The 18,247-nt window shown below is 36.7% G+C and overlaps 1 protein-coding gene across 3 annotated transcripts in view; it reads right to left on the bottom strand.

The window, feature by feature from the left end:
• NBEA (neurobeachin) overlaps nt 1-18,247 on the bottom strand; it is a 444,651-nt gene that overhangs the window by 143,993 nt on the left and 282,411 nt on the right. For all 3 annotated transcript variants that reach the window (XM_056503564.1, XM_056503573.1, XM_056503580.1), the window contains one exon: nt 13,343-13,486. In XM_056503564.1, the coding sequence (XP_056359539.1) occupies nt 13,343-13,486 (144 nt within the window). The remainder of the gene's footprint in view (nt 1-13,342; nt 13,487-18,247) is intronic.

The following is an 18,247-nucleotide window of genomic DNA, read 5'->3' as shown; positions in this document are numbered from 1 at the left end:
AGCGTGGCAGACGGGATAATATTGATACAAACTCTATTTTCTTTCATTTTATTGTTTTCCATCTCCTAATAAACCGAGGTAGCCTCTTGACCCCAGTCAGCTGATCGGAATCACATGCGCTGGGCTTGCCTAGCTGCTCTCCTAGTCTCGCCTCCATCTTCTCTCCCTCCCTTGGCGGTGGGAAAGGAGCCGATCCGAGCCGGGGAAGCCCGGCTGCAGACTCCAAAGGGCAGGGTGATCGATCCGAAACGCCGCTTTAAAGCCTCATCAATCTTCATCTAGGTTGCTCAAGTAATTACGCCCGATTCTCTTGTACGATTACAAGTGGATTTGGGTTTCTATTCCCCAGGCCCCTTTTCTTTGTGTTTACAGAAGGGGGGTCTGGGCAGCCGGCGGCTCCCTGCCCTGCAGAAGCACTTGCCCTCTCAAGCAGAGCGCCCTGCCCCTCCTCTGGCCCTTCTCGGGCACCTTTGGCCCGGCGCAGGGTGATGGGCTCCCGGCCTTTGTGCGGGGAGCAAAGCGCGTCCTGGAAACGACCCGATATTCTATCACTTTAAGGAGGCGTTTGTGGGCTTTGCTGAATCCCAGAAGGAAGAACATCAATTTAATCCAATTACCTCTTTTCCCTGGTGTTGTGTGGCTAAAATAAAAATAAAGCCCCCGCTATTTAGTGGCCAAAAGGCCAAACCCTATAATCTGCCATTCAGGCGGAGACAATGGTGCACCCCGGTTAGCGGGTGATGTGCCCTCGCGGACTGGAGCGGGGGCAGAGCTGCAAAAGCAGGGATAAACGTGGAGGGAAAGGGAACAGCCACTTCACAGCCCGTTACTGAAGGCAGGGGAAATCGGGGATTTCTGGATTTCTGCTCCTCCCGAGAAAAGGCTCTGAGCTCCCTCCCAGACTGGTATCTTGGCATCTGGCCTGCATTCTACTCAAATGACACCCTAGATTTGTTGCAAGGTAAACATGTCAGAGATATCAATGCGATAGGGAATAAGCATCATCGTACTTTTCAGACGAGAAAAGATTTTCTTGTGGTTTTTTTTTTTTTTTTTTTTTCAGGGAAAAAAAAAACCAACAAACCAAACCCTAAAAACAAACAAACAAACAATAAAAAGAACAAAGTAAAAAGATCCAGAAAGCAAAATAAATACAAGTCACATTATAGGATTTCAGGAAAGGGGGTGTTCAAACTAAGTTTTAAAAAAAAATCCTTACAGTCTTTTTCTCTTCTTAAAGCACAAAATGAAAAAAAAAAATCGGTATTAGCAGTGTTTCATTTTTACACTTGTCCTTTGGAAATCTCCAATTACAACTTGCAATTCCATAGCATGTTTAAGGAGCACTGAGTCTTTTTGTTGTAGCCTTCAGGGAGCAAGCCAGCCACTGAGAGAATACGAAATTAATCCACTACAGCTATAGAGAGAGAGGATTATGTTTTAATCCCCTTTGGGATAGTCTCTGGATTTTAAGGATCCGATATTAAAATGTTTACATAGAGCATAATCAAAATAGCGCAGATTTTCCATATGGTACTGAGCTATCGGGAAGCTCTGGGTCTCCTTCCCAAACCCAATTGATAATCTAATGAAACAAAAGCTGAGCACACCTGAGCCAAGAGCCGCGGGACGGGCTCATTCGCATTCGGCAAGGATAACGAGCTTCGGCTCCAGCCTCCGCCCGGCCCCTCGGCGGTGGCGAGCTGCGCTTTTCCAGGAGATGTAAATATTCATTTCCAGCGCGGCTGCGGCCCCGCAGAAGGCCGGGGCTGGGGCCGGGGCTGGGGCTGCCCGGGGCAGCGGCACCGGAGCTGCGGTACCCGGGGATGCTGCCGGGCGCTCCCCGCGCAGCGCACGGACCGCAGGCGGCACCGAGGGCGCTTCCCTTCCCTTCCCTGGGCTCCGGGGCAAAAGCCAACCTGTGGCTGCCCCGCTTCGCCCGACAAGCTGGCGTTTGTGGAGGGGACCCGTGTCTAGGATGCTTGTCAGCTCTTGGGACTCTAAGCAAAACATCTCCCTTTAGGGATCGTTTCGCTGCCTCTTCCACAGCTCCCCGAAGCGATCGGGGCGCCCGCAGCAGAAAGGCAGCGACCTACCAGAGAAGTTCTGGCCTTAAAACAAGACCAGAAATTACTTCAGACCCACAGGTCTAGCAATCTGTTCAACTGGTGGATTTTCCCTTTTGCCTGATCCCTGTGGTTAGCACATGTGATTTACATTGCTAAAATAAACTCTACCAGGCATCTACCTTTTAAAATAATATTTTCTTTCCAAAAGTAAATGATTGTGAAATTAGAAGGTCCCAGTGAATAAAAGCAGAATGTAACTTCCCTGCTCCCCTGCGTAATTTTTGTTAAACAAAGACTTCATTCCCTGTTCCTGTAACTTAGCTCTTGTATTTTTCAAGCTCAATCCAAGCAAAAAGTTCTATTAGGTTTAAAAGTTTGCTATCTGCTAATACAATATTACAACTCTCAAGGAAAGCTGCTAAAGAGTGGTATTTTGAACTTATTATTTCAAACATTTTCATTTTCATAAACTATCATTTTTAGCTGTAAGAGTTAAACATCTGTTGCATTCATGAGCCTGAAAATTAGACTGGAGGATATATCTGCAAAGAAGATTGGGCACAATTACTCCTAAGGAGGATGAGGTATATGCTCAATTATGATAAAAAGAAATTTACCTGCCACAGGCTAAAAAGTCTAACTTTTAAAATAAAATTTTGGTGATCACCCATAAAGAGAAAGGTATTAGCTAGGACAAGTACTTTAAAAACATATCCAATCAGTTAAACCAATTTCATTTTACAATCTAATGGTAATTACTCTAAAAAAAAGATGGATGTTGGCATATTTAATTTTTAACTGATGCTGATTGAAAAGAAAAAAAATAGATCTTTTTCATATTCAACATAGATTAACTGAAACCAATACTTTTACTATGTAAAATAGTTTTCATAAATTGCATTTTGTAATTTGATATGACACTTAAAACAAGAATTTTAGGTAATAAGAATAATAACTAAAAATAACTCACAAGGTGCCTGAAATAAGACAAGTGAAATTTCCTCAGCACTTTAACTGTAAAGCCAGGTGTACCTGGCACTCAGTTGCATTTGAAATATATAAAAATCCTTATACTTAAAAAAACAACTTTGATGTAACACATGCACAAGCACACAAAAACTTCAGATTCTTGAAATGAAAGTCACATAGCATGGAAGTAAAAGAGATATTGGGAAAAGCTCATTAGTCTGAAAAGTATTTCAACCAATTAACATTTAATATAACACAGGCAGTGCCAAGTAAATAACAAGTAAACAAGGTAAGATTCCTAAACAATTCACAGAATTTCGTCTATTTTTGTTCCCATTGTCACCATAAATCTGATTCAAACTACCCTTTAAAAAGATTCCTGCAGTAAATATATTGAACTTACATGAGGATGGCTGCCCCCAATTTGTTCTCTGCTATAGCAAATACTTGAAGGCAGTAACTTCACTCAAGCCAAGGCTCTTACAAGAACGTACATATACAGCTCCCTTTACACATCACTTCCAAGAGTTTAATTAAAGATAATTTGCACATCTTTTTAAATGCAAAAACCAGAATTTAAGTCTAAATATTACTATAATCTTGGTTTTCTCTTCGACCAATGAATAATATCCAAAATTCATTTCTCCTGTTTTCAGAGGTATCCAGGCTTATTTTGTTGGCTTTTTACTCCTGCACAATCATATGTTTCATATTGTGAGAGAGGGAATGATTTTTTTTTTGTTTGTTTAAATTTCACAGCCAGTGTGGATAGGCCCTGATATTCAAGATTTTCCCCACTTTTCCCCCCTTTCCTCCATAAAGCATGTAGCACTACTACTACTAACATCAAAGATCAACTTAAATGGTCTTTTTCAACAACGACTAAACAATTAAAGCAACCCAATTCTCTTAAGTGGTTGCCATAACAGCAAGCAAATGTATTTGATTAAAAAGAAAATGTAAATAAAAACAATCTGGCACATTGCAACTGTGAATAAAATCATAAGAAAGAATTACACAATTTTGATGAGATTGTGAAAATAGTGTTGCTTGAGAAGAAAAAAAGTAATTTTAATCTCAAACATATACATACTCACATATTTGAATTAAGTTACATATGCACTTTCACAGAAAAAATTATTATTATCTTAATTCTATACCTTCCTGGTCTCATTAAAAGAAAAATATGAAATAGTATTTCTTCCAGAGGGAAAACATGCCTCCTAATGTTCCTAGGAATAACTATTTCTTTATATTGTTCCAAGTGTGATAGAACACTAAATAGAAGAGTTAGAGAATATGCAAAGACAAAACATGAAACCAAAGTCAGTCTTACTGAACCACTGAAGGTCTCATGGAACAATTAGCTGTGTGTCTAACAGCCTAAAGGAACTCAGAAAAGCAACGTTTTCCCCCTTTTTCAGGTAAAGTCAGATTTCCTCTGTGGCATGCATGAGAACTTTTGAACTGAGCCGACTTTCCAAATGGCTTACATGGCTTTAGCATTTTCCAGGACATGTCCAAGTGCCAACCTGCCAGATGATCAGGTATTAATAACAGTCAAGACTACCCCTAATGATTTACACCTGGCCAGAAACGTAAATATTTGGGATAGGGACCTCACTACTGCAATGCACACATTTGCCACTTCAAAATTAGATTAATACAGTGTGCTCTGCCTAAAGCTACACTTTGGAAAGACTGAGTAAATTAAGATGGTTTAGAAACTTCAGAACTTGATTGTTAAGCAGTGCATCCAGATGTCAGTATTCTAAACTGATGCAGTAGGATCTGCACTAGCTCCCTCCTCATTCTCAGGTAAATCTTAAGATATTTTTCAACCTAGAAAACCTTAAGTGATGCTGAACATGCTCACATAAGTAACAATTTTTCTCTCTCAGAGAGTCACTATAGCAAGCTATTTAATCAAAATGTAACAGAAAAAAATACATCTTAGAAAAGCATATTTAATGTTCAAAAGAAGAACACGTTAAATATTCATTTAAAGAAGAAAGGAGAAAGCAGAGAGAGAAGCCTGCTATAATGGTACACCACTGAAACAAGAACTCTAGCTAACGAGTCAGGAACACAAGGGATCAAATCCCAGATGCCAGCCTGAGCAAACCAGACTTGACAGATACCTTATATAGTCCAGTTTGTGTACCTTGTCATGCCCATAGGGCTCAATTGATTAGAAATCTAAAGAAATAAGCCCTTCAGATTTCATTCCTTCCAGTCTCCATTACAGAAAAGCTCTTCAGATAAACTGTAAGTCTTGTATTTCTTGAGACCACAGTGAACAGAAATACTGGTTCAGATAGCTCATGATATTTTAAAGTTCACTTATATGGATAGTAACTCCTATATCTGTGTGGGAATAAAGACGTAAGTTGTTGGATCAGCATATAACTTGACAGATATGTTTGGAAAAATCACCTGAGATGCAACAGTTGTTAGCTTCCAAATTTTCTGAAAATATACCTGTCTCTAAACAACACCAGAACCAACTCTAGTGCAACTGGGTCTACTAGCTGACTGCATGAATCACACTCCCACTGTTAGGGTAATTCAGAAGACTCTTCCACAAGGATCCTCTGGTACCTACTGAAAGAAGTGATGTGGCAGGCTCTATCATTCAGGCTTTTTTCCTTAACAATATGATTTTCCATTGCTGGCATTTTATTGCTTCTCAAGTCTTTATTCCCATTTAAGAGTTTGTTCAAAATGTCTTCCAGGTTCAGAAGTTACAAAGATAGACACTAATAGAGGGTACTTACTAAACCTTGTTTCTTTAGAAAGCCAAGCTAAAAGCATGGGATGAGGCTGAGTCTGGTACAATTTCTGGTTAAATTTCTTGGCTAATTAAACCAAGACTAACCAAAATATCTTCTTGACTGATCTTTTAATTTGTTTCTGTAACACCAGAGGGGAAAAAAGAAAGGCAAAAACCCATCCTGTCCAAAGGTCAATGAAAGTGCTTAGTTTAAACATAGACACTGTTGATATAGTTCTGGATATATTCCTTCAACTAATCTATGGTGGGTCAGTCCCAATATGTTCCTATGAAGAATAAATTGATTTTTGCATGGGAACTAATTGCACAGTGAAGAGGAAATATGATGCAAAATGATGGAGTTTCCTTTATGTCTAGGCCTGTCTTTCTGCAGTCTCCTATATATCAGGTAATTCATCAGCTCAACCTTAGATGAATTAACCAGTTTCATCCAGGGTGTGGCACCTCAGAAAAGGGAGAAGCTACAGAACTGTGAAATCATAGGCTCCACTGTTGTCTAATTCTGTAGCCTTAGAAATTTCAAATTAAAGGATTTTTGCAAGTTACGGAAAAATAATTAAATAGACTGGTATCAGCAGACAGTAACAACACGTGAAGCACACTCAGAGCCACTCATAAATACAATCCAACAGAGTTTGAACTGATTTAATTTTAAAGCTTGGAAAGCAGGAAATCTGGCTGCCATTTTAAAAGCTGAAGATGCTCAGACTTAGAGTGGGAGTACTAAGGTACAAAGAGAAGAGTTCTTCAAAGCTGTCCTTAGGAGCACTATCATATGTGACTGACAACCACCTTATAAAATATTAAGCTATTTTGGATAGTAATATGGAAAAAATGATTAGAATAAACACTGAGCTGTCTAAAAATAGTATGTTATAGAAACTGTGGGCCTTTTTCTTTTTCAGTGTGAAAGCCAACTACATATCAAAAGTATAATTGTTTTCAGTTTATGCCTGAACCTATACTCCAAATTAAACTCATACAAATATGTTTTTCTTTTTTATACTTAGACTTGAGGACCAAAATCTGAATACATAAAAAACAGAAACTATGGAAATCTGGCTGAATTAAATATCCATGTTTGGAAGTAAAAGGCTTATGTGGTTACGTATCTATCATAGAATGGGAAATGGAATGACTCTTCTTCCACATTCCTGTCACTTTCCCAGACAAGCAACTGCCCCAATGAAATTCCTATCTTGAATGCTAATTTGCAATAATAATGAAGTTTGAAAGGAAAAAAAACCCCTACTTAGTAGTGCATGCTGAATTCAGTGAAGAGTTTCCATTGGGAAGCTTGAAAAACTGAGAGAAATATTAGGACTTTTTTGTATTTTCTAGTGAAACTTTTATATTTTTTACTTAACTGGCTTATTCATGTGTGTACATACACACACATACTTTCTTAAAGAAAAGAAGCATAAAGTATGGGAAGCTGAAGGTACCTTAGCCACCTCCAGACAGAGAGAAAAAAAAAGTGAGAGTGTAAAGAGATGAGGGAAGGAGGGAGGGAGGGAGGGAGGGAGGGAGGGAAGGAAGGAAGGAAGGAAGGAAGGAAGGAAGGAAGGAAGGAAGGAAGGAAGGAAGGAAGGAAGGAAGGAAGGAAGGAAGGAAGGAAGGAAGGAAGGAAGGAAGGAAGGAAGGAAGGAAGGAAGGAAGGAAGGAAGGAAGGAAGGAAGGAAGGAAGGAAAAAACAACTACCTCTGGCTGTCTAAGTATCAGAGGTTCAAGCTATTGGAGGCTGAGAGTGAATTATTAGGAAGCACCACTGTGTACTTGCTACAGTCCTTGCTGGGCTCCCCTTCTGTTTGCTGGTTTTTGCCACTCCAGACCATCAGAGGCACTGATGGCAACTGCTGCCAGAGAAGGGGAGGATGTGATGGACAACAGGGCTCTCCCAGCCCCATGGGAGAGGACACACCAGGGCAGGAGGTTGGAAAGAGAAGGTGAGATCAGCCTTGGAACCACTGTCATGCTTTGTTCTCCAGGAGAGAGAAGGATGAAGATGATTCCTTTCTCTACCCCTAAACCTCCTAAGTAGGCTAGAAAGCCTATTTGGTCCTCTCTTTCAACCCATTACTCTAACAGCAGATAATCCAACAAAAATTTCTCTGGTTGACCTTAAACAAATTATTTATATATGCCTGAAGAATCTATTAATTTGAAAATATGCCTTCTCAGTAGAGGCTGTAGGTTTTGTTTTTGTTTATGTTTTTTGGGTTTTTTTGTTTGTTTTTTTTACGTAAGAGAATCTACTGTTTGTCTCACTTTTTTGTCCACTAACAAAAACAATAGAAATAACACTACGTATGTTATTAACATCTTGAGAATGGCAACAGAAGGAAACTCAAGAAAGCTCCTTACTCCTTAGGAATAGGTGAAAAAAAAAAGTTTCAAACAGTTTTGCTTATTAGATTGCCTACACTGATCAACTCTTGTAAAGAAAATTCCATGTCAGACTTTGGCCAAAAGAAATGTTACCATAAGTCAAAATATATGTGTATAAATATGAAATGCATATTATACATCTAAAGATGAGTAAAAATATATAAGTTTTCAATAAAAAATACTTATTTTGTAAGTTTTTTGTGGCTTTAGTTGCAGTTCCTTGATGTGTTAGTGTTTTTATTGCTACATCAGGTCCTACACGAGACTTCAAAATAATTTCAGAAATATAAATGGACTGTTTGCTAAAATCTGAAATAGAACATTTCCCCATGAGCTAAATTATTTATCTTTTTTTAAAAATCTTTTTTTTGTGCTACTTAACAACTTTAATAGTAACTATTTTGTACAACTTTTGTCATTATTACAATTTTCTCTAATGACAGCATCAAATATTTTTTCATTTGGAAATTGGTCAGAATTATGATGTTCTGTTAGTTTGTCTGAAACGAGACAAAAGGCTTATATTGCATAGGCCACAAAACAGATGTTGATAATGTTTGGTTACCTCCAGTTTTGTCTGGACTTCAAACAGATGACCTGGAAGTGAAAGGTCTTACATCTCATTAATAATAATACAAGCTGTCAAATCCCCCTGACCTAATGTGTTCCTTAGCACAGGGCAGTAAGTCAATACACTCAGCACACTCCCAAGAAGTCTGGAGAGAAGGCTTCTCACATTTAGTCCTCAGGCCAGTGTGAACTCACTGCCTGGCTCAGATGGAAGATCAGCTCTTGTTTATCAGTAACAGCACTGCTTTCTAGAAATATTTCTACTCTGAAGTTCAAAGTTGCTAAAAGATATGGCAGTGCTGGGATGCTGCATCTGTCTCAAAATTCCTGGCCCGTTTGCTCTGGGGGGGAAGCTCCTTCCACCTCGAGACAGACGTCCAAGAGGAAAGGAAGATTCTGTAGTGAAGGTTATGACACAGTAATTCATTAGTGGCTTTCCTGGTGTTTATTTGGATGAGTTGCTCAATCTGCTCATATAATGGAGCAAATAACATGTATTTATTCTTGCAAGAGTGTTGTGAGGCTGATGAGGAAGTCAGCTTCTGAGTTGACTGAGCCCACGCAAGTAACCAGATGCCTGCCAAAGCCCTTTGTCTTCCTAAAATAACTCAAAGAATCATATCCTCCTATTTTTATTTCCTTTCTTTCTTTCTTTCCTTCTTTCTAGAAAATACTCCTTTAGAGAGTAGCAAAAGATTCCATCAAGAATCCCTTGCTCAGCTGTGGCATATTTGTTGCTGTCACCATGCTCTATGACAAAATCGATGAAATATGCTCCAGTTAAGAACGTGTATCTTTCAAAAATGTCATTAAGGCTAAATTCTCCTCTCAAACACACACAAACAACTGAAATGCATCTTCATAAAAAAGTGAACGTCCTCCTAAAATACAAAATTTATAAAACCTGAGTAGATAAACATTTATTTCATTTTTAATGACCTATTTTAATGAAAGATCAGTGCTCTAAAAAAAAAAACAAACCAAAGCCAACCCAAACAACAAACTTTCTTAAAAGAAAACTGTGTATCTACTAGACTGTATCTCCCTGTAAAAATGCAAGCTTATAATATTAGAACACATCCACATATTTTTCATTTTGAAAAAAATCACCTACTAAGCAGGAGACAAACTGTTAGCAAATTCACATTCTCAGAATCTTAAGAGAATTGGTAAGTATTTAAGAGTCCTACTGCAGCATTCAAAAATATAAATGGAAAAGAAAAGAACAAGAGTTAGTAATATCAAGTCACTACAGTGGATTTGATTGTATTACCAGAGATTCACAATATATTAGGAAACTGTTAAAATTGACTGTGCTATCTCAATTATTAGTTCTAACAGAGATGTGACTTGCCTCTTGAAGTGAACAGTCTGGGAAGAAAAGGAGCTAAAACTGAAACAGAAACATGTAAAATATTTTAATACATAAATGCTAAAACAAGAACAACGTCTTTTGCTAACTCATACTGTAAGACAGTTTCAATACTGCTTTTGTTAAAAATTGTGATTCAAACTTATAAGTCATAATCCTAAGACCATAATAACATGGAATCAGATTTTCATATTTTATTAAAATGTTACTTAATATAATGAAATCTGACCAACTGCAATTGCAACATATGGAATACTAAGATTATATAATAAAATATTCAGGCTATAATTATTTTAAAATTCTCCATCCCATATGCAATTTATCAAAGCAAACTTTACATTGATTTGTGCCACATGGTTGATGAAAAACTATAAAGACTCTCTGGAACAAAAGGTATGTACAGATAACTTTGTATGAACAATCTCAATCTGTTTCAAACTTTCCTTTTTTTCAGTTTTAAGTTCACAAATCAAAATATTTTATTATTTATATCCTCTTACTTAAAATTTTTCTAAAAACCAAGGCTTCATCTGTTTAAAATGTGCCTTAGTTTCATAGAATAAACAATACTAAATTGTTTTAGTTAAATGTGGGCAATCTTAAATCAATTGAAACCTGGTTTATAAAGATTTAGTTTAATTCCTATCTCTTACTGAGACAATCCAAATCGTTGTAAATCAGGTTTGAATTGATTTAAGCTTTAAAGTTAAATTGGAGGCATATCTGAATATAGAAATTCCTGTGTGTCATTTCACTGTGAGCAGTAACTAGATATAAATGATGCTGTGCTATGCCATAACCAGATAGATCTCTAAGATTTCCAGATCACGTATGCTAAATGTAATAACTCTTTAGAATTAGACAAGAACAGACAGTGTGGCTTTATTGGGACCCGCTCTTCAGAGCTGTCAGAGATTGTTCAAACCTTCTTAGGCAAAAACCCCACCTTCTTTGCCTACTGCTTTTCTTGATTTCAGTTATTGGGCTCAAGTTTTAGAGCCACATTCTGTATACTGAAAAGGGGGAAAAACAGTGATATCAGTATATGCAAAAGCATGCAAAATCAGCAGCTGAGGAGAGAGTGTAGTGGGACTCTGGGTTTTTTTTACCAATGCAAAATTTACAGAAGACATGTATGATACTGTGTGTGATCCCTAATTCCCAACATCAGCTCCAAAGATGAGTGAGAGGTGAGTAGCAGAGGCTGCAGTTAATCTCATAGCAAAACTGAGATAGTGGAGTGTGGGTTCTTTTTTGAGAAGCTCACAGGTTTTGGTACCATATGGCTCCATTATCACATCACCTCACCACACTTGGAAGCAGTTTGCTTGCTCTGTTAGCATTGATAGGGAACACAAGGGCATCCTGTCAATATTTCAAAAAGTTTTTTTTTATTTTTTTAATTTTTAATTTTTTTTTATTATTTCTGCTTTTGCAATACTGACAATATCTCCCAGTTTTATGAGTGGTAAAAGCAAAGGACTAGAATTACTGTGCCATGTCCTGAGGGAGCAGGGGATGCCATCCAGCAGCAACCTTGAGTAAAAGGATAAATTGCACATTAATTCTTAAGGACACATTGAAATACTAAGTTTTTGCTGAGGGATGTAGCTATAAGAATAGTATTACATCAGTGTGTTTGAAAAAAATATTGTGGCATAGAGAAGAACTTCCTATCTGACTGAGATTTTCCAGATTGGGTAAGAATTTTTCATGCCCACTTTGCAGTTTTTATCAGCATTTCAATTCAAATGCATGTTTCAGCCTCCAAACAGCCTTTTAAACTACTGTATGCATATTAGCTGGAAGCATTGTTCTTAGATAAAAGAACTTAGCCAAAGAAATACTGAGTTTTCCTTCTAAAGAGAAAGGGACATTAATCAAATTACCCCACTCATGGTCCTGCTTGATGCACTACTTTATTGACTTTAGACAACAGTGTCTCAGCAGCAGTTAGCTGCAGATTGAGAAAGCAAGCAGAGTGACATATTAACTGTGATAATCATATACTGATGCTTGCTCCCAAATAAAAGCATCTTTTTCCCCCTCTGCTCTAGTTCTAAAGTACGAGACTAATTTCCATGTAGGCAGTTGCTGGGGTTTTTATGCCTTTTCATTTTTTTGGGTTATTTTTCTGTTTGTTTGTTTTGCTTTGGTTGTGTTTTTATTTTTTTAAATCATCTATTTATCTTTGCTACAGATTTTCACTATGGTATCAGAAGAAAGTGCAGGAGCAAAGATAGCTGTTTTAGAAATTCAGTTACGCAGAAAAAATAATGACATCACATAACTCTCCTTTAGTGGAGTAGCTGAATAAAGATACTCCTAAATAAATTAATCTAAGAAGTTTTATACTGCATTTCATACTTCTCAGTTTTATCCCTTCTGAGAGGAGTGTGCATTTTCAACTTCCAACATGCCCTTTTTTCCAGACTACTTCCCAAGAAAGGTAATATCACCTTTAAGACAGAGCTGTAACAGAATCTGCTAGAAGACACATGAAACAAATCTCACAGCATTCCTTCACCCAGGAAAGGACTAGAAGGGCTCTCGTGCATATTTATGGAGGGTTCATTCCCAGCTCATACACTAACTCCTAAAGTTCATAGCTTGGTTACAGCTTCATCCTCTCTTAGTCCTTGTTTAAAACAGGCAGCTTTTTCTCTTGCTGTGACAGATGGGTTGAGATGCTGCAGATCCCCCTTAACTCCATCACTGAGAGAACTGGGTGCCACCAGCAGGAGGGCAGGTGTCTCTGCACAAGCTGTGTGGCACTTGGGATCAGGCACAAGCACACTCTGACTCACAAAACCCTGACTTGTGGAATTTACATTTTAACACACACACACAAAAAAAAAAAAAAAATTAAGAAAGAGAGGTTTCACATTGGTATTTACAGACTTTTCAACAAGTCACCCTCACTAATAAAATCACTTGAGGTATTGCTATTTCTCACATCTCTGCTCAAAGACTGTGCAATAGGCAAATGCTTTGTAATCACTGCCCATACCTCAAGGAAGTAGAGAGGAAGCCATAAAATCTGAAATACAAAGAATCAGTTCATACTGCAATTGTATGCTTAGCTGTCAATATTAAGACATTAACCACAAAGGTTAAGAACTAACAAGCTTAAAAGAGCCTTTTGACTCTTATCTTAGTTCTAATGAAAAATATAATTACCTGCAAGGTTATCAATCTCTTTTTCTTGGAGCAGGCTAACAGCATCATCATCTCCTTCCAGCATAAGCTCTGTTTCTGCATTCTGATTCACCACAGCTTGACTTCGGAAAGTTTTCTTTGACTTCACTACGTCCTCTTCAGTGCCTAAAAAAAAAAAAATTACGAATTTACCTGAATGATATTTCAAATATAAAACAATGACAGTCAAATAGTAAAAGCATTACAGTATAAATCATCTTTATATAAGAAAAAGAAAGAGTATTTTTTAAAACTTTACCAAGGTTAACAAAATATGCAGTCCTATTCTGCTTTCTGTCCTGTCCCGAATAAACTACAAACTTTTCCACAAAGACTCTCCTGGTTTTAATAATTGCTATTTACTTTGTGTTCAGTGTTGTTCCATTAGTTTTCCACCTGCAACAAATTCAGAAGGAATTTCTTTTGGGTTCCTGGTGCTCTGACTCTGACTGACCTGAGAGCACAAGCCACCTACTCTACATAAAGAAGCTGCTTTTGGATTTGGATTTTTGTCTTTTCAGACAGGAGGGACAGGATGGTGAAGTAGGATTTGGTTTATCTCTGATACACAGTGACAACAAGATAGGCTATGCAGAGATTCAGAAAAGACTGAAAGAAGACTTTAAAAAGACAAGCATGATGAGGAAACTTTGGTGAACATCTGTGTGTGTGTTTTTGAGCAACACAATAAAAATGGTGGTACATGGATATGTGCCAATTACCTAAAGGTTTTCATGGATAATATTCATTTTTCTTGACTACAGTTAGCTTTTTCTATTCAGCCTGATCGTTTCTTATGGCAGGAGATTTAACTTACTACATTTTGGGAATATCTTACTGGAACTTGCCCAATTTTATTCTTATGATGTAAAAAATAAATTCTTTTGTCAAATGACAGAGTCATATTTAAGTTTTACATCATAAATACCTTTCGTGTTACAGCTGTGACCTCCTCATAGTATTTCTTTCTTGGCTGGGAAGAGGTCATAAGTTTTATTTTCAGTATTATGGACACTCAATAGCCTCAGGCAAGAAAGATTTCTATTGTTTTTCTTAAGCAAGAAACCCTTCATCTTCACCTTAGACCACACCAGACCTGGGCATCTCTACTGCTGTCGATTAAGAAATAAATCCCTTAAACTGTCTCTCTTTTTTTGTACAATAATTCGGAAATTTGCTTCCTTCTAAGCTACAGAATGAGTGTGAAAATAGGCAAAGCTATGTGGATTTTGTTTGTCTTCCACAATGCCTGAACTTAAACAGGATGAAACTATTATGGCAGATGAAAAATGTTGAGGTAAATTCCAGTAAGACTCATGGCCCCCTGTTAATACAGGACAACTAAGAGGAATATAGTCAGCAGACAGGTTAGTGAAGATAGATACATGGAATGGAATGTATCAGGCAGGTTTTTTATTATAAGCAGTTGGGAAGATGTCATGATTTTACCTCCTACTATTATAATTTCTTAGAGTCTTTTAATTAGTTTGTGCACAGGAGAGTCACACTACATAAATAAAAATGCTGGAGGCATATCTTTCTGTGGATGTGTTTACTCTGTTTGAAGATCACTGCTAACATGCCACTTATCACAGGCTGAGAGAACTCATGCTTTACATGGCCTAACATTAACCTTTTGGATACTATTGCTATTATCTCAATTGCTATTCCTGAAACTACATTCTGAAACTCTAAAAAGGTGAAGAGAAACAAGTAAACAAAACACCATTTTTTTCACCAAGCTCAAAATTAGGGACTTGTTTGCTGTTGTCTCCATTAGGATCATTCTGATAGCAATTAAGACAGAGCTGCTGTATTCTAATATGCTGTGTTTTGCTGTGTTCAGTTATTAGGCTGTGATCATTACCTTACTTCCATAGGTTTTTACTTAATTCAACTAACTATAATTGTTTGCCCAATTTAAAACTGGTTCAATTAACTAATTGTTGGAAAAGTTTCCAGTATTAGTACAAGTTTTGGACTTTTTTTGTTTGGTTGGTTTGTATTTTTTTTTCCTCCTTATTCACAAAAAGAATCAAGAATGGTAGAAGTTAAGAAGACCACAGAAAAGTAACAAGCTGTAAGAGATTTTCAGTTGCATTATATCAGAATTGCTCTGTATATTAAATCAGTAGGTCAGGATCCTGATACACTTCTGTTTACAGCAAGGGAGTTGAGCATCATTTGACACAAATAATAAATTCTGTTGTGAAGCATGTGACACCATGGAGACAGGGCCTGAGATGAACTAATATGGTGGAGGAAGAAAGCATCAAAACACTGTTCTCTTCCTTTTTGATAGCTCTAATCAGTTTTATGTAAGTTTCTGAGCTTTATAAAATGTGATAATCTTCAAAATAACTAATTGAAAAGCACTAATCCGTAGTAAGAGTCAATAATTTCTGCAGTTACTGATTAATGACAATTCTATAAAATTATTTATACATAAAAACATATTTTTAAAATTACCAGGAAGAAAGTCCCAAGCTCCAAATTATTACTAACTTTTAAATTACATCCAAAGAATTTGAGATTTAGGGTATTTTAAATCCCTTGTGATGAGTGTACCAGATTACAGAAATATTGCCAGACACAGGTGTAAGAAACATGGTAGAGTAGAAGGCATTAAATTAGTTTGGCAAATTTGGAGCTTAGCAACAAGAAATATATATATATAATCCATTCTGTCTTATAATATTAAAAATACATTTATTTCTATGAAATATAATAAATAGTCCTTCTTTGTCCTGATAGAAAAATAAACTCCTCTGGTTTGGCTGTTGTTAAAATTTATCACTCTGTTGAGTGCACCTTAGTTTTGCTGTACTGTACCAAACATCTATCTAAATGAAAGTGTAGAGGACCTGGAGTTGCCCTTCAATCACTGTATCCTTTATGAATTAGAGTTCCATTTATCAAAATTACAGCAAGAAGAGTAAGGTCTCACAGGGCTGTCTCATTACAAGGCTTGTAAACACTGTCCTTACAAAGAAATGGTTTAACACCTAACAAATCAAAAACTGATTGGGAATAGAATTTATTTGAGATCATCTATCTTCGGAAGACGTGCTGTACTGAGTGCACTTCGTGGCCTTTCTACCCATTCATCAAGAAATTAACAAGCTAATACCACAGACCACCAGATCTCCTTGGATCCTGAAACGTGAAATATGTTCAAAACAGATCTGTCACAGATGTTCTATTTTTATATTTCAAGATGACTTCAAAAAGGTTTTAAAACAAGAGAAACTCTCCAAATAAGGGGAAGAAGAAAAACAACTTGTCTCTTTAAAACCAGACAACAAACTGAATAAAAAATTATATGACATAAAACGATGTCTATTATTGTTAACAGTGATATATAAAGGAGAAATGAATAAATGAATATTTGATATTTCAGTGCGTTGGAAAAAAAAAATCAAAACTCTGGTTTTTTTGCAAAGCTTCAGGAAAATTACTATGAAATTAAATCTATGGCCAGACATTTCATTTCAAAATTTTAAGCACACAAGGAGCCTGTGTTTTAAAGACACAAAGTGAAATTGTATTAAGTCTACTTAGAATATGTTTCAAATCCATTAAAACAAGAAAAAAATAAAACAAAACTAGATATCATTTCAAGACACCAATGTTGTGATACTGGAGGGCATAGAACTAGAATTGGCAGATGCTATCAGTTCTTGTCCTTATCAAATTCCTTCTTAAGGGATATTTTAAGGGATAGACTTAAAGGATAGACTGGGATTTGGAAAGGAGCCTTGAAGCAAGCAGCTAAGTATTTCTTGAGACTACATTTTGCCACGATTTTGAAGGCAATAAATCACCCAGATTGCACCGAAGTCCAGCTGAATTTGGTGACTTACTTTCTTGAAACATAAAGGCTCTGTCTTAAACATATTTCAAAAGAATGTATGCAGAGAACTAGATAAGCTGTTAAAAAAATCCTTCTTTCATTACCCTTGTTTGATTATTTTTGTAAAATTTGTGCATGTTACAAGCTGTCTCTCTACAGTAATTTCAGGATAACTGAAAACAACTCACCTTTAAAAGAAATTAAAGAAACCAAGCAACATTCCTCTACAAAACCTCAATATCCATGGGAAGATGTGTATTTTACATGTCTGAAAGACTGTATGAGCTTCACAGCAAACTTGTTCAGTATTGCTGAGAATCTCTCTTTTAGTAGCATTACTTTATCTTAAACAGAAACTATTAAGCAGTAAAAAAAATTAAACAAACAAAAAATACCCCCAAACCCAACAAAAAACCCCAAATAAACAAAAAATCCAAACAAAAGAACCACAAAAACCATTACCACAACCCTTCAAAACTTAATAATTTCCCTAGTAAGAACAGGAGAATATCATATTAAATTTTCAGCTTCAGCCACTAGAAGTATTTAATATAGGCAATACTTCATGAAACAGAGGTAGGTGGGTGGGTGTATTTATTGTGTTATCTGAATTTTTGAGTCTCTATTTTCAACTAAATCAATGAATTCCCCACTGGGTTCTGTAGGTCACAACAGGTTCTAGGGATGCAATCTACATTTCAAAGACACTGTAAGGGTCCAGATCCACAAAACCTGTCCCTAAATAAAATTTTAAAATTAGCAGTGCAAACACAGTATATTATCGATTTAATTTATGTTTATGTTCTTATTTCATTAAAAAATCAGCTAATTACTATGATTCAGTTGAACACGGCAAGGGAGTTTCTATCTCACTCTCCTATTAATTTACTACATATCCAAAGATAGTGGTTTATAATTTTTTCTTTCTGCATTTAGTAAAAAATGAGGCTAAAACATGGTTATTTTGAAGAAAAGTTTGCTTGGTAATACTGTAGCCAACAAAAGGAGACTACTGCTTCTTATAAAGTTGTTTC

Source organism: Oenanthe melanoleuca, chromosome 1 (assembly GCF_029582105.1).
Source record: "Oenanthe melanoleuca isolate GR-GAL-2019-014 chromosome 1, OMel1.0, whole genome shotgun sequence".
NCBI lineage: Eukaryota > Metazoa > Chordata > Aves > Passeriformes > Muscicapidae > Oenanthe > Oenanthe melanoleuca.
This window is presented reverse-complemented; position numbering and strand designations above follow the sequence as displayed.